The sequence below is a fragment of the Hyaena hyaena genome, unplaced genomic scaffold (genome assembly GCF_003009895.1).
Source record: "Hyaena hyaena isolate Hyena2069 unplaced genomic scaffold, ASM300989v1 scaffold_386, whole genome shotgun sequence".
NCBI classification, from domain to species: domain Eukaryota; kingdom Metazoa; phylum Chordata; class Mammalia; order Carnivora; family Hyaenidae; genus Hyaena; species Hyaena hyaena.
Genome location: NW_024081020.1, coordinates 1,323,505 through 1,339,934, shown reverse-complemented (window position 1 = coordinate 1,339,934; position 16,430 = coordinate 1,323,505). Strand labels below are relative to the sequence as shown.

Sequence of the window (16,430 nt, the reverse complement as noted above, 5' to 3'; positions counted from 1 at the left end):
AAAAAAAAAAAAAAAAAAACATTAAAAAAGAAATTAAAAAAAAAAGATAAAAAAAAAACTGGTGATCTTCAGGGTGGATGGCTGGCTCAGTTGGTAGAGTATGTGACTCTTGGATCTCAAGGTCATGAGTTAGAGCCCCATGATGACTGTAGAGATACTTAAAAATAAAATCTGTACAGGCTTCTCAGTGGCTCAATCCGTTAAGCATCTGATTCTGGGTTTCTGCGCCAACAGAGCAGAGGCTGCTTGGGACTCTCTCTCCCTCTCTCTCTGCCTCTCCCCTGCTCATGCTCTCTCTCTCTCTCTCTCTCAAGATAAATAAACTTCTAAAATAAATAAATAAAATAAAATCTTTTTAAAAACTGGTGATGTTCCGAGCAACTTGGTGAAATTCATGAGTAAGATTTGGAAAAAGAAAAAGGATAAATCTCATGCTTTTAAAGATTCTGGAACTGTCTCATTATAATTGGCCTTTCTAACCAATTCTACCAAGCTGGAATAATTGAAAGTAAGGCCAAGGCTAAAACAAAGAGTCCAATTCTATACAATGTAACTTAGTATTTCCCCCAATCATGAGGATAAATGCTAGTAACAGTCTGTAAAATCTAGATCAATGCCAAGGAAAGCACTAATCCAAATTAATATGCTTATTAATAAAATAGGAATTAGAAATAAGGCTGAAATAAGATTATCATCCTACTTCTGGGGAAAAATTAATCTCCTAGTTTTCTCATTAATAGGTTCCAAGCAATTTTTAAAAGAAAACTTTTCAACAAATATTACAACTTGCAAGTGATTCACAACAGTTAATATGAAAAGAGAACACTGTGGGTCTGAGTGTGACATGTCACACGAAGTCAGGAAAAAACCCATCACACAAACACACAAATGACAAACCACATATTCAAACAGGGAAGTACTGAACCCTAACTACTACAAAGCTGCAGAAACACACAGATGGCTTTCAAATAAAAGGGCTCTCTAATTCATCTCAAGCAGTAAAAGGGGGACCAGAGCCTTGTTTAATTTGCAAGTGACCACTAAAAAACTGCACGGTCACTTAACACACAGAACACAATTTAACAGGTCAGCTATTAAAAAATAAATAAATAAAAACAAACAAACCCATTTTAACAACAAAGGACACCATGTTGTTACCTGCTCCATGTTGTACCCATGCTTCTCTTTAGCAATGGCGATGTATTCATCTACTGAAAAACAAGACAAGAGAAAGTAAACAGACTGAAGGATAGGGAATCACAGGATATGAGCACTACAATTTTATATATATATATATATATAAACTGTATATATAAATACATATGTGTATACACACACACACACACACACACACACACTTCAGGCCTGCCATACAGGAGAAAAAAAATAAAGAACAGACAGTAAGAAGACAGAACCATATAACAGGATCCCACTCTGGGTCTTACATATATAAATCCCAAAAGGAATGGTTAAAAATATACTATAATATTAACAGTACTTGTCTATGGATGGGAGAGATCATGATTCTTTTTTTTAACGTGGTTTTACTTATTAAATTTTCTATGATAAACAAATATCACAGGGGTACTCTGAAAGATAATCAAAAGAAATAAAAAGAAATATTAAATTGGGGTTTGTTTTTAGTCTCAACTGAAGTTGAAAAACAAACAACTTATCTTCACGTTAAAAAAATCTACAACATGAGTTACACGAATCAATGCCTGCTATTTGCTTTCAACTTCCAAATCAAGGTGACAAGTGCCAGGTCTTCAAGCACTAAGGTAGCACCAAGGAAAACTGACTGGCTCTGGTACTGAGGGGAAGCTGCCATCCCAAAGTTACTTCCTTTCTACATCTTCCAGCTTTTCTTCCAGGAAAAAAAAAGAGAGAGAGAGAGAGAGACTACTAATCAATAACACTTCATTACATGCTTATATAAGTTTTTCATTTTTATAAATTTTGTAAATTACAAAAATAACACAAGCTTGGGGGAAAAAAAAACCCAATAGCACAGAACCGTCTGAAACAAACATAAGTCCCTCTGGTTCAGCCACCTCTCCCTCTCCCCACCCGCCAGGCTCACTCTCCAGGTGCAATGACCAAATTTAAGAGTTGAGAAAACCAGGCTCTGAGTGACTCCCTTGCCCACTGTTATTACCCAGGGAGTTAAGGAAGCAGCCGAGGAAAAGTCAGAGCCTCCCGGGCTCAGGACGCTATTCAATTCCACCACAACCGTCTTACCTAATGGTGGCACAACGGACAACCAATTTACAAAAAAGAAATCAACTCTCTGAAGAAGAATTCAAACTCTTTTATTAACAGGTATTCTAACAGTAGAGGAAAAGCTTTTCCACTGAAGAAGAAAAAGTCAAGGTCACTCCAACTGTGACTACATACAGTACAACTCAGTATTCGTTTCAATACCAAGGCACTAGTTTTCTATTTCCTTTTTTCATACTGAAAGTACATACAACAGACAGTTGCTTCACTCAGAATATATACACCAGACCCTTGACCTCAAGTTTGAACTACATGGGTCCACTTTCACAAGGATCTTTTACAGTCCAGTGCTGTCAAAGTATTTTCTCAACAGCACTGTCTTTTCTCTGGCTTCCATTACTGGAAGAAAACAGTGTGCGTCACATTAACGCACAACGTGTAATGTGTGTTCACTGGCTCTTTATGTCGTCAGCAGGCCATCAGTAGTTATGTTTCTGGGGAGTCAAAACCTGCATGTGAACTTTTTACTACACAGGGTGTTGGCACCCCACGTTGTTCAAGGTTCAACTGTAGTAAAATTCCTATTTACCCAAGAGTCAGCAAACGACAAACTAAATGACCCTGGTCTGTCACAAAAGTTGGAATGGGTGATCTTAAAAATGGGGAGGAATTATTCCAAAGTGTGTCCCTTGCTGATTTATTTCACAATAGGCTGGGTTATGCCACGTAAGAGAAAAATGCCCTAAGCTTTACGTACAATATTGATGAACGGTGAGGCCACGTGGCTCACACGGGGACCTCGGCGGAAAAACTGCAGGTTGGATGATAAAACTAAGTAAAGAGACGTGTGTACGGGCAGAGGGGAAAGCAATCTACAGTGAACTGAGGGTCAACCCTGGGGAGGGTCTGCTGGGAGGGTGGTTTCTTCTCATAGATATCTTGCAAATGAACCTCAAACTTCTGCTGTACAATCTCAACTCCACAAGCGTACAAATGTCCAGACACGGCCATTTACCTTCGCCGAGTGAGGAACACTTGATGTGTGCACAGCCACCACTCAGTCATGTGATCTGCGAGCAAACCCGCGCACCCATGTCTGAGCCGGGCAGGGGGCAGGCCCCACAGTGCACTGCCCCAGGAACCCGCCCTGCCCACCGTTCTCTGTTCAGGAGTCCTTTCTGCTGCATCAGTAACAGGGCCAGTAAGCCTGTCCCCATGTCTCCAACCGGATTTAGTTTAAAAATTACAAGGAGGGGCGCCTGGATGGCTCAGACGGCTAAGCGTCCGACTTCAGCTCAGGTCATGATCTCGTGGTTTGTGGGTTCAAGCCCCATGTCGGGCTCTGTGCTGACAGCTCAGAGCCTGGAGCCTGCTTCCGATTCTGTGTCTCCCTCTCTCTCTGACCCTCCCCTGCTCACGCTGCCCCTTTCTCCCTCTCTCTCTCTCAGAAATAAATAAAACATTAAAAAAATTTTTTAATTACAAGGAAAACGAAGCATTCTTTGGATGCTACGCTATTTTCACCTGCTTTGCTTTTTAACAGGAAAATTATTAGCTGGTGACAGGAACAGTAAAATGGACTAAAAGTGGATTCCGAGCATTATAGCCAAGTTTGGGCAGAACACTTTCCGAGCTGTAAACAGCAAGGTGTTCTTAATAAGTAACCTTTAAAATCACTCCTCTTTTCGATTTTCTTGTAGACTACCCTGAGGACTCAAATCTAAAGCAAAGGAAGAAAGCACTTTATCAGAGCCACTTAGGGGAAGTCACCTGTATCTCTACCAGGTGACCTGAAGGCAGGACAAAGCAAGTTAATATGTGGGGAGCCTTGCAACTTGCCAAAGAATTACCATCTGACGCCCACCAGCAAAAATACAATTTTCATTCCCGTCACTGTCCCCAGCATCCAACGAAGATCAGATAAACAATTTGTTAAATGAATGCTGGGAGCGCTGTCACGTGCACGATGTCACAGAAGAAAAAGGTTCTTTTCCACCAAGTGAAAAGGCAGCGCGGGTCAGGTGTGGGAGGTCCCATCTTGGCTCCGGCTCTGGACAAAAGCAGCTCACAGGCGGTGGTGGCCGAGCACAGGGCTCCACCGTGTTACCTTCAGCAACTTTCCTGACCTTCCCGGGAAGTAGCTCTCGCCAGCAACGCCGCGCCATCGCCTAACTGCAGACTACGCAGAGCAGGCAGCCCTCCCGGAACGTGGAAGACCGGACTTCATCCAGCACAGGGCTGTGTGCACGCAGGCTGCCGCCGCCAGCCGTGTCCCTCACCGCCTCGCTGCTGCGCGTGCAGAGTCCTCAGCTCCTGCCTCCTGCCCCCTTCCCGGCCGGGGGACAAGGGTGACCGGCCACGGCTTCTACGGCCTCCAGTACCTTCTCTACCACCTGCCCTGCCCCTTTACACAGCGTGCCGGGAGCTGCCGGCAGGGCATGACGAAGGTGGGAAGCGTGCATTTTCAAAACCTCCCACGTGCTTTCCTTAAGCAAAAATAAGCTTTCAACCTAAGCCAGTAAGACCCACTCCCAAACGCCTTCACAAAAACGAAGGAGGACCGGGTGACCACGTACGTTAGCTGGTGGGTAAGGGACGTGTCAGGAAGGGAGGCAAGAGCAATACAAGCTGCCTGAGACCAAAGCTCTAAAATAGCGAACCCGAGGCTCCTTGGGGACCTTTCCAGTACTTTCTCATCTCTGGCAGCAGTAATCTTGATTTCATCTCTAAAAAATTAAAGGTTAACCAGAGGCCACCCCAATCTGGGCGTGAGGAGCCCTGCAGGCGGGGGCACTAAGTACGCTGCGATTAAGCCGCTGCTGCAAGTCCACATGGCTTAAGAAAATGCCAGGACGCAGGCAAGGGTCCGGTCGTCAGGCGCGCCAGCGCCCCCCCCCGCCCCAGCACGGGGGCAGGACCAGGCAGGCGCCTGGGTGCAAGCAGGTGACCGGACCTTCTAAGCAGAAAAATCAGTCACTTGGTGTGCTCTCCTTTAAAAACCACTCTATCTTTGTATAACACAGTATTTTTTAAACCTTGACTATTCCTAAGGAAACAACCAAGGAGAACCGTCTATCTTAAGTTATAATGGATAAAGACACGTGTCACTTCGATTCTCTAAGAAGAACACAGGCTGTACAAACCACTGGCTTTTCTGACAAGAACTCAGCATCATAGAAGGCCCAGGTAAAGGAGTTCTGTTTTGGGGTAACATCACTTAAAGGCGGACTGTGTGTGAGATTCATCAGAAAAATTTACAAAATTCCTAAAGCCTTCTCAAACATTTCTTGAACTACCCTTACTATGTGCAGAACACTGTACTAGGGAGCAGGCCAAAACACGGAAGAAAAATGGACTGATTTCCTGAAGTAGCTTGAAACAACACAAGTAGAGAGAACAGAAATACAGAGAACAACAGTATAGATGCAGACTGGCATGAGATCCAAAATACTCAGTAAATAATAATGATCATGATGTTATATCAAGATAAGCTTCCTAAAAGTTCAATAGCTATACTGATTAGTAACAGTAGTTACTATCTGCGAATTTACTATGTGTCAGCCACTGTTCTAAACTTCTTTATGAGGATTCTCTGTAATCCTCTCCAGTATTTCCATGATCAGTCCCATTCCTAAAGAAAGAAACTAAAGCTCAGAGAAGCAATGTGGCCAAGGTCACACAGCTGGGAAACAGCAGAGCTAGGACTTCCATCCACACACACAGTACGTGACCACAGCACCTGTAATAAATATTAACCCTCTCGGGCTATCCCACCTCCTAAGCAAAGGGCACAGAGAACTGAGCCAGGCGAGCCCACACAGTCCATGCCGCTTGCATGGAGTTAAGAAAATGAAGCGGCGGTTGATGAAGGAAGTGAGGGTAACAGGCAAATGCTGCCTCGTGGGAGGTCTCACTTGTTTCTATATTCATGTTTCAATCCGATGAATGAAATGTCCTTAGTACCGTTAGTGACAGTCTCAAACTCAGCTGCAGGAAAGGGAAGAATGCGGATGAAAGTTGCCACGGTAACCTGAGCCCTCCCCACCCCACTCCCTCCTCTAGACACTGCAGACTCAGGACACCTTGTGATCTTGCATATTCTATTCAGAGCAAGAGCCTGACACCATAAGGCAGGTTGAGGACAAAACTATAACCTTAAATACAGTTTTAAAAAATTTTTATTATCCTGACATTTGCAGTAGCATTCTCACCACAAAGGAAACGTGGCACCAATTTCTCTCCCATAACTCAAATTGAGCATGCCAAAATTTTCTTCATACCGTGTCATCTCCTTTTATTAAGAAAGTAAGAAATGAGTTATCACTGTAACTCACTGAGAATCAAAAAGAGCTGAAGTCATTCAAGTAAAGCAATTATGCCACCTGGTGGGCAAAGACAGTACTACAGCTAACATCCCAATGATCCCCCTGGGCAGGGGAGGGCGCACAAGAAACAAGGCAAGCCAACGTAAAACAATGAACCAGTCCTTCCTAGTCAAAAATGTACTTTCTTTTTTTTATGAAGATGTTGTTTTGTAGTTTTGTTAAAAATCCCACTTTACAGAAAAATCACCCCCCCACACACACACTCCAGTAAATACTACAAAGTCCAACTCAGTCTCAGGACAATCTGATCAAGTGGAAAAAAGAAATATAAATACCGGGGCGCTGGGGTGGCTCAGCTTGTTGAACATCCAACTTCATTCAGGTCATGATCTCACGGTTGGTGGGTTCCAACCCCACATGGGGCTCTCTGCTGTCAGCTCAGAGCCCACTTCAGATCCTCTGTCCCTTTGTCTGCCCCCCCCCCCCATCATCTCTCAAAAATAAACCAAACCACACTTACTAAATCCAGCATCTGGCATCTATTGCTACCTGATCTGTACGTCTCCATCCCCCTCCAACCAGTACCAGCTTGTATGACTGTAGAGAAGTTCTATGCCTTCCTCATCGGAAGTTCGGTGGATTGACTATTATGATCTTAAAAGTAGTTCCAGGGATAACACTTTATGAGTAGTTTAAAAATTTTTTTTCATGTTAAATTTAAATGTTTTGTGTGCTGCATTAAAAAAACTTATTCAATAAGGGCCACTTATTGGATCCAACTCTGGGTTGAGCTGGTTGAGCATCCAACTCTGGGTTTCGGCACAGGTCATGGCCTCAGGGTCATGGGTTCAAGCTAGGTGTCCAACTCATGCTGAGCATGGAGCTGACTTAAGACTCTCCCTCTCTGGCAAACCATGAGAGACTCTTGAATGCTGAGAACAAACTGAGGACTGAAGGGTGTGTGGGGGGAGGGGGGTGACGGGCATGGAGGAGGGTGAGCACTAGGTGTTATCTGGAAACCAACCTGACAATAAACTATTTGTAAAAAAAAAAAAAAAAAAAAAAAGATTCTCCCTCTCTCCCTCAGACTTTCTCCCTGCCTTGCGCACGCGCTCTCTCTAAAAATAAAAAACAAAAACAAACAAAAACTTCCAATAGGAAAAGGCAAGTACATATCTCCACCTTTATTCCAGCTCTCATATATTCCTGTGCCTTCCAGAACCACACAGATACGATCTCTTGTGTTTTCAAAACTGATCATCACTAGAATGATGCTTAGTTGTTAACTGTGACAATAACCACCTTTCCCTTAAAAATGCCCAAAGCCTAAGGTGAAGATTAAATCAGCACAGCGACCCACTATCCCTTTGTGTCTCTTGCATAAAGTCAACCTGCATGAGGACCATGTCCCCAAGAAGGCACCTGTGTACTCAAAATTATTTCTCTCATAGGTGTTTTCCTTTGTATGGTGTGAGCAGAAGTAACAATGCTCAAAACGAGGTCTGCATCTGTCTTCAGTAAAGGCAGCATTCCCAGACAGAAGGGACATTACAAGTTCACTCATTAAGTTCGTAGCGGTGACAGTGGAAAGAGCCCTCTGTCCTTAATTTCCGTTAGGAGCTTACAGGCTAAAACCCATTTCCTCATCTACTGGACAAGAGTAAGAGAAGAAATCCTGTCCGAATCTTTTACAAAGCAGGAGAGGAGCTAAATATTCAAATGTGACGTATCACTAAAATGAACTCCTTCATCAACACGTGTGGAATTGAATTGGAGGCAGACTGTACTCTACAGCCACAGAAATCAGGTTATCGAGGGAAACCCAGTCCCTGAACCCCAGGAGAGGCCCATGTCCTCCAGTGCAGTGGTTCCTGGTCCTGATCCATGAGCAACAGCCAAGAAACTTCTCTGAAATACTGACCCTGTGCTCCACCCGCCTTCATACACATACATGTGTTTCCATGTATGTGTGTACATGTGTACATACACACGTGCATGGATGTATAGGTAGTTTTTATAACGCATGATGGGCATAGAGAAAAGGCACACATATACGGTGGTGAATTCTGAGGAAATGAACACACCTGATCAAGGGAAGAACTGACTACACTCTAGATGTTCTGGTTTGCTTTAACAATGCCCCAACGATTTTGAGAACTGGTGAACTAGAGCATTATATTCATGTAGAGAACATGAGTTTAGTTAACATTCTTCATTTTAATGTGATAAAAAGCACTTCAACCAGCATAAAATCTTTAGGTTTTGGTATTAAAAAGATCAGAGAATATCAGGATCACAGACATAGGAAGAAATGTGCTTTTTCATATTATTACTGTATAAAAGGAGGTCAGTGAATACGGGAGTTGTGAATTTCAATCATGCAAATAAATTTCCTTTCAGTGACCATACAAAGGTTCTCTGCTGAATGAGCGAGTTCAGGCCCACCTTCTGCAGAGGAGTTACCAGCAAGGAAAGGCAGAGGTGGTCAGAAGAAGGGTTTCCAAGCCTGCAAATCCTAGTGACTCCTTACAGTGGATCTATAAGCCCTGAGTTACAGGGGCCTACGTCTAACGTGGTCCCCCCCTCAGTGTGGCCCATCGTGTACAAGGACACAGAAAAGAACCGGCCAGCGCAAACACAGAGGAGGGCTGGGTTCTGGGAAGTGCGCAGGAACACGACCTGATGCAAGGTCACTTCCACTTGGTGGGCCCTGGCTTCCTGAACTCTGGAAACGGAGGTCACACCGCACAGTGCTGGAGAACGGGGCTAGGGGAGGATGGCGTGCTTGTTGGGAGTGGGCAGGATTTTCCGCCAGAGCTGTATGTCCCACCACTTCCACTTCCACAGCCTGAATCTTTGGGGTGGGGGGAGGGGGCGGTTCGATCAGTAAAGAAACAGGAGCTTTCAAAGCAGGTGGCAGAAAGGTAGTATTTTTATATTTAATTTCTGTATTTTGTATTTAACCCTTCTCCACTGATTCAATGAATCTTCAGGTCGACTATGTGCCCAGTGCTGCTCACACAGTCAGGATGAAAACAACCGGCCTTCATGGAGCTCGGTCTGGATGCCTGAGAAATCACTACACAAATAATTAACTCCAATTGTCATCAGTGTCAGAGAAAAAGAACTCTGAACGCATTTAACTGGGAAACTTGATCTGCAGAATCAAGGAAGTCTTTCTTTTCTACTGGAAAAGGACATTATCAATTCCTGCTTACTCATTTGTTATTTATAGTAGGGAAAAACTGAAAATATAGGAACATTCAAGAATGGGTACATGGTGAAATACATTGAGCTATTTGACGGGATATTATTCAGGGATCAAAACTCAGTTTAATGTTTAATTACAGGAAAATTAAAGTTGAAAAACTATTATTTACAATATGACCTATTTAGGCTTAAAATCAGAGCACACAGAAGCATTAAAAAAGGACATGAAAACCAAGTTTTAACACTGGTTATACCCATGTGATGAGGTAAAGGAATTATAGGTTATTTTTAATAATAAAAACAAGCTTGTGTGTACATATGTAATGCCTTTTCTGAACCACTGGAGAGTGTCATACTTATGCCTCCATGCTCTTAAATCCCCGGCCTGTATCTTGGAAGAGTAGGTGTATTCTCTTACATAACCACAGAGCAGTACATCCAACATTTAAGCAACAATCTGTGTCTATATTCCAATCTGGCCAGTTGACCCCAAAACGTGCTTTACATTGTCTTCAAGAATTTAAGTAAATCTCAGTTATCTCATCCCCACATATATACAACATGCATTTTTTTAAAGTCTTATTTAAGTAATCTCTATACCCAACATGGGATTCGAACTCACAACCCTGAGAGATCAAGTCACATGCTCTTCCAACTGAGCCAGACAGGAGTCCCAAGGTTTAACAGAACCACAATACCACTATCACACCTAACAAAAATAGCAAAATTCCTTGGTATGAGAACAGTGTTCAACTCACTGGATGGTCTGAGATGCAGAAGTCCAACAGCAGCAATTATTGGCAAGGACATGAAGCAAATAAATTTTGCATTTTATTGGCAGCAGTATGAACCAGTTTGACCACTTTGGAAAATACTTTGGCACTGATCTCAGGGTTGAATATCTACATTTTTTTTTAATGTTTTTTTTTTTTTTTCTAGGGGGGAGAGAGAGAGAGACAGCATTAGCAGGGGAGGGTCAGAGAGAGAGGGAGTCACAGACTGAAACAGGCTCCAGGCTCTGAGCCGGCAGTCAGCACAGAGCCCGACGCGGGGCTCGAACCCACGAACCGCGAGATCATGACCTAAGCGAAAGTCGCCGCTTAACCGACTAAGCCACCCAGGCGCCCCATGAATATCTACATTTTGAATGGATATCAAGAACTAATAAGTCGAAGAAAGTTCCCAGCAGTAATCGTTGTAATAATAAAGAAGCAGCAGCAAATGACCACTGTGAACAGAAAGGATAAACTATAGCAAGATGAAATTCTTTAAGTGGAAAAGGATGATGGTAAGACACACCGATATGATGAAAGGGTAGAGTAACCTTTGAAATTTAACTGTAGGCTTCGACTATCGTCTGTAAATCCAGCTCTGTCTTTTCTAGTAAGTTCTGATCATTTTACCTAACTCTAAATACTTAAATAAGAATAAAAATGATAAAGATAATTTTCATACACTAAAAAACATGGCAATTATCAAGCTCTCTGAAAGCCATTTATTTTTTTTTCCTTAGTTTATTGTCAAGTTGGTTTACATATAACACCCAGTGCTCATTCCCACAAGTGCCCTCCCCCATGCCCATCCCCCCTTCCCCCCCTCCCCATTCCCCGCCCTCCCCCCCTCAGCCCTCAGTTTGTTCTCAGCATTCAAGAATCTCTCGTGGTTTGCCTCCCTCCCTCTCCCCAACTATTTTTCCCCTTCTTCTCCCCCATGGTCCTCTGTTAGTTTCCTCCTAATCCTCCTGTATGTGCAAACATATGGTATTTGTCCTTCTCTGCCTGACTTATTTCGCTCAGCATAACACCCTCTAGTTCCATCCATGCTGCTACATGTGGCCAGATTTCATTCTTTCTCATTACCATGTAGTATTCCATTGTATAAATATACCACATCTTCTTGATCCATTCGTCCGTTGCTGATGGACACATAGGTTCTTCCCATGTCTTGGCTATTGTGGAGAGTGCTGCTATGAACATTGGGGTACATGTGCCCCTGTGCATCAGCACTCCCGTATCCCTTGGGTAAATTCCTAGCAGTGCTATTGCTGAGTTGTAGGGGAGTTCTATTGTTAATTTTTTGAGGAATCTCCACACTGTTTTCCAGAGGGGCTGCGCCAGTTTACATTCCCACCAACAGCGTAGGAGAGTGCCCGTTTCTCCACATCCTCGCCAGCATCTAGGGTCTCCTGATTTGCTCATTTTAGCCACTCTGACCGGCGTGAGGTGGTATCTCAGTGTGGTTTTGATTTGTATTTCCCTGATGAGGAGGGATGCTGAGCATCGTTTCATGTATCTGTTGGCCATCTGGATGTCCTCTTTGGAGAAGTGTCTGTTCATGTCTTCTGATCTAGTTTCGGGGGCGCCTGGGTGGCTTAGTCGGTTAAGCGTCCGACTTTCGCTTAGGTCATGATCTCGCGGTTCGTGGGTTCGAGCCCCGCGTCGGGCTCTGTGCTGACTGCCAGCTCAGAGCCTGGAGCCTGTTTCAGAGTCTGTATCTCCCTCTCTCTCTGACCCTCCCCTGCTCACGCTGTCTCTCTCTCTCTCTCTCTCTCTCCTAGAAAAAAATTTAAAAAAATTAAAAAAAAAAAAAAGAAAATGACCTAATTTCATTCTTCTGCATGTTGCTGTCCAGTTCTCCCAGCACCATCTGTTAAAGAGGCTGTCTTTTTTCCATTGGATATTCTTTCCTGCTTTGTCAAAGATTAGTTGGCCATACGTTTGTGGGTCCAGTTCTGAGTTCTCTATTCTATTCCATTGGTCTATGTGTCTGTTTTTGTGCCAATACCATACCGTCTTGATGATGACAGCTCTGTAGTAGAGGCTCAAGTCTGGGATGGTGATGCCTCCCGTTTTGTTTTCTTCTTCAATTATTACTTTGAAAGCCATTTATTTCTAAAAAGCTGAAAACGAAGGCCAGTAGTGGCTGATCCTACCACTACACACATTCCAGTCAATGAACCTGCAGGTAAGAATGTTAGGCACACTTTTCCCTCCTGTGAACGACCTTATAACTTATCAGGGCACGCCCCCATCACACTGTGAGCCACACTTGCACGAGGACTTGCCAGGCTGTCCCTTCTGGCGCCCCCCAGTGTAGCACAGACACAACTCTCAAACATGTAAACAAATGGTCATTAGGTGGTGGCAACGAAGATGCTGGAGGATTCTAGATGAACAAGATGCAGGAAAAAAACAGCTGAAAAGCCTGTATTTGCAAATCTTCATACAGAAGAGAGTCCACAGCCCCATCATTTCCTCATTCACTGGCGAGTATTTATCGTTCTCCCTCCACGTGCCAAGAGGATGCCGGAGACCGGAGCAAACACACCACGCTCCTCGTCAGTTTTCAGTGGACAGACAACAGAAGAAATGCTACGTCAGAGGACAAATAAATACAATGAGGGAAATGGAGCAAGGTTAAGGCCGGGGAACTCTCATTTCAGAGTGCGGTCAAGGAAAGCCTCTCTGCTAGTGGACGCACAAGCCGTGAGGAGGAGGAACTGAGGAAGAGCGCCCTGAGGACGTTCGGGAAAAGCGTATTCCAGACAAAGGAACAGAAAAGGCTCGAAAGTGGAGTCAGACTGTGTAGGGCCTTGTGGCCCACTGTCCGGTCCTCTGACACCACAGTGAGCTGGAAAGCCACTGGAATGTTCTGAACAGATTCTTGATGTGTGTTACGTATTTACTTGAAAGTTTAAAAATGTACTGTATACGTATGAAACTGTCACACACAATATAATCTTGACGACGTGGACTGAAGTCAAGCGCCCTAGACAAGCACTTGTGTTGCTGCAGGTCCAAGGAAGGTTACTCCAAGAAAGCTAGAGCTTGTTTTACGATCTCTCATTTGGGCACCTGGGGGCTCAGTAGGTTAAGTGCCTGACTTGGACTCAGGTCACGATCTCACGGTTCATGGGTTTGGGCCCCGCATCAGGCTCTGTGCTGACAGCTCGGAGCCTGTGTGCCGACAGCCTGAACCTCCTTCAGTCTGTGTCTCCCTCTCTCTCTCTGCCCTCCCCCACTCCTGCTCTGTCTCTATGTCTGTCTCTCTCTCAAAAATAAACATTAAAAAGAAATTTAAAAATCTCTAATTTGATTTTGCTTTTTGACACATCTTTAAATTCTATATGTCTAGCATGTTGTATGTGTTAATTTTTTTTTCTTTATAGTCAATAGTCAGCCAGCTTCAAAAATAATCACCCAGCTTGACGGTCTCTGGAGTTAGCTAATGATTCCCATCTATGTCAATTTTAACATGGGGATCTGTGCTTAGTACCCGTTTCTCATTTTTATAAAATAAAAACAAAATGCAATCAAACACTTAAATAACTGCAAAAGCACTGATTACATATAACCTATAAAGTACACGATGCGTAAATGAGCGGGACCATCTGTTTTCCTGATTCCCAACAGCCAGCATTACCCTGCAAATTTCTACCCCCAAGGCGAGTGCAGCAGAGCCTGGGAAATCTGCTTCCTCAGGAGGCGGCACAGTGGGCACAGGTGCACGCTGACTTGTCCTCTGGCTCGGATTCACCTTCTAGAGCCAAGCCCTGCCATACGGAGAGTCAAACAACAAAAAGTGCCCTCCGATTGTCCTGCTCCTAACCAGCCCCTCTCCTGAAACTGCCTTCAGAGCTGTGCTTCCTCAGGCCACAGCTTTGCATTACATTTGACTTCGGTAAACTTGTTGTTTTAAATTAAAACAATAAAGTGAACCGGACTGGGAATAAGATCTGGCCTAACTACACGTTTCAAAGAAAACAAGACTGTCCAGTAAAAACAAAAACAAAAACGTTTTGGGGCGCCTGGGGAGCTCAGTTGGTTCAGCATCCGACTTCAGCTCAGGTCATGATCTCACGATTCATGGGTTTGAGCCCCACGTCGGGCTCTGTGCTGCCAGCTCAGAGCCTGGAGCCACTTCAGATTCTGTGTCTCCCTCTCTCTCTGCCCCTCCCCTGCTCACGCTCTCTCTCTCTCTCTCTCTCTCTCTCTCAGAAATAAATTAAAAAATTAAAAAAAAAAAAGTTTTGAAATTTCTTGTTACTAACATGTCCACTTGATTTGACTAACTTTCGGTGGCTCTGCCACACCAAGTCCAGGCCCAGCTGGGTCTACATGTGAGGGTGGGGGCCAGAGGGGAATATAAAGAGAACCCTATACTGCACCCAGGGTGGCAGCCTCCCCGAGAGAAGCCTGCCCTAAAGCCCTTAGGTTGGGGCAAGGAAGGTGGGCATGCAGGGCGCACACCAGGGGAGGGCAGCCTGAAACAAGGGGCGGGGGGAGAGGGTGGACGCCCACAGATGGGAGCAGGAGGGGCATCCGTGCACGTCACGGTGGGGGCCGGGGGCAGAACCAACAGGGAGACAGACGATGGCCTACCACAGAGACCACGTGGCTCGTAGGTGTCTTCACAAACGTGTGGACTCGCTGGTGGAGCAGCGCAGGCGGGCCTCGGTGCGACAGCACGCTGCTTACGTAAAGTCCCGTTAAGGGCCCCCGGGGCCGCCCCCCAAACCCCACATTCCCATGATCTCCATCTCCTTTGAGCAAGTTCAAACACTCCTGACGACTGCCAGTTAGACTTCCCACATTTCTTTTTTATTTAATGTTTATTTTTTGAGAGAAGGAGAGGGATACAGAGCACGAGCAGGCGAGGGGTAGAGAGGGAGACACAGAATCCAAAACAGGCTCCAGGCTCCGAGCTGTCAGCGCAGGGCCCAACGTGGGGCTCCAACCCACAAACTGTGAGATCATGACCTGAGCCAAAGCCAGATACTCAGCCAGCTGAGCCCCCCAGGCGCCCCTGACTTCCCACATTTGGATCAAGCCTCTAACAGCAGCAGCCTACTGAGGGCATCATCTTCTCTTGCCCGGAATCAGCACTGTCTCCAGCCCTAGCTCTTCGCTAAACCACAAGGCTGTCCAGAGGCTTGGCGTACAGTCTCAAGGCTTCTCACCTCCCCAAGGACCACACATGCCACAGCCAGGCAGGTCTCCAAAACAAAGCACCTCGTGCCCGGAGAAGCAGGTGCAGATGCGCCCTTTCCCCGGTCTGCAGTACACTTGTGCATCTCGTCCCACAGCCAACTCTTAACACTCGACATTCTACCCAGAATGTCAACTGTTGCCAATGCTTCCCCGGTTCCTAGCCAGGAAAAGTGTAGCGCTTTCTGCTGGGTCCCTTGAGGGGCCTCCGAACGCTAACAGCCCATAGGAGCTGCTGGATGCTAAAATGAGACTCCACTGTCCTCATCTCCAATTAGTGAACATTTTTCCGTTTCACTCACCATCTGCCAACCTCCAGATTCTACCACTTTTCAACCTTCATTTGCTCCTCTGTCCCTTAAATCTCATGCCATGTTTCATCAAGTAATTTTCCAGAATCATTTACTATAATTCTACTTAATCCTCGCGGTTCTCGTCTGTGCTACTGGGAATTGCTTATCCTTCCTCTATATAGCATGTGTGTGGACAAGGCACATTTTCTAGGCGCACCCCGAAGGCTATAGCTCTCGCTGAAGACACAGTCCAAAGCAACCGGTGTGGTAGCAGTAACACTTCAAGAGCGCGGCCACAGTTTACTAAGTGAGGCAGCATGGGAAGGCACATGCGTAATAAATGCCACCTAGAGACCAGAGATCTAGCCTGAACTTGGCTACAAATTAGCTGTGGC

General features: G+C 45.0%; 1 protein-coding gene across 2 annotated transcripts in view; it reads right to left on the bottom strand.

Moving 5' to 3' along the window:
* Positions 1-16,430, bottom strand: part of RCOR1 (REST corepressor 1) — a 119,509-nt gene that overhangs the window by 18,060 nt on the left and 85,019 nt on the right. For both annotated transcript variants that reach the window (XM_039251195.1, XM_039251196.1), the window contains one exon: positions 1,159-1,211. In XM_039251195.1, the coding sequence (XP_039107126.1) occupies positions 1,159-1,211 (53 nt within the window). The remainder of the gene's footprint in view (positions 1-1,158; positions 1,212-16,430) is intronic.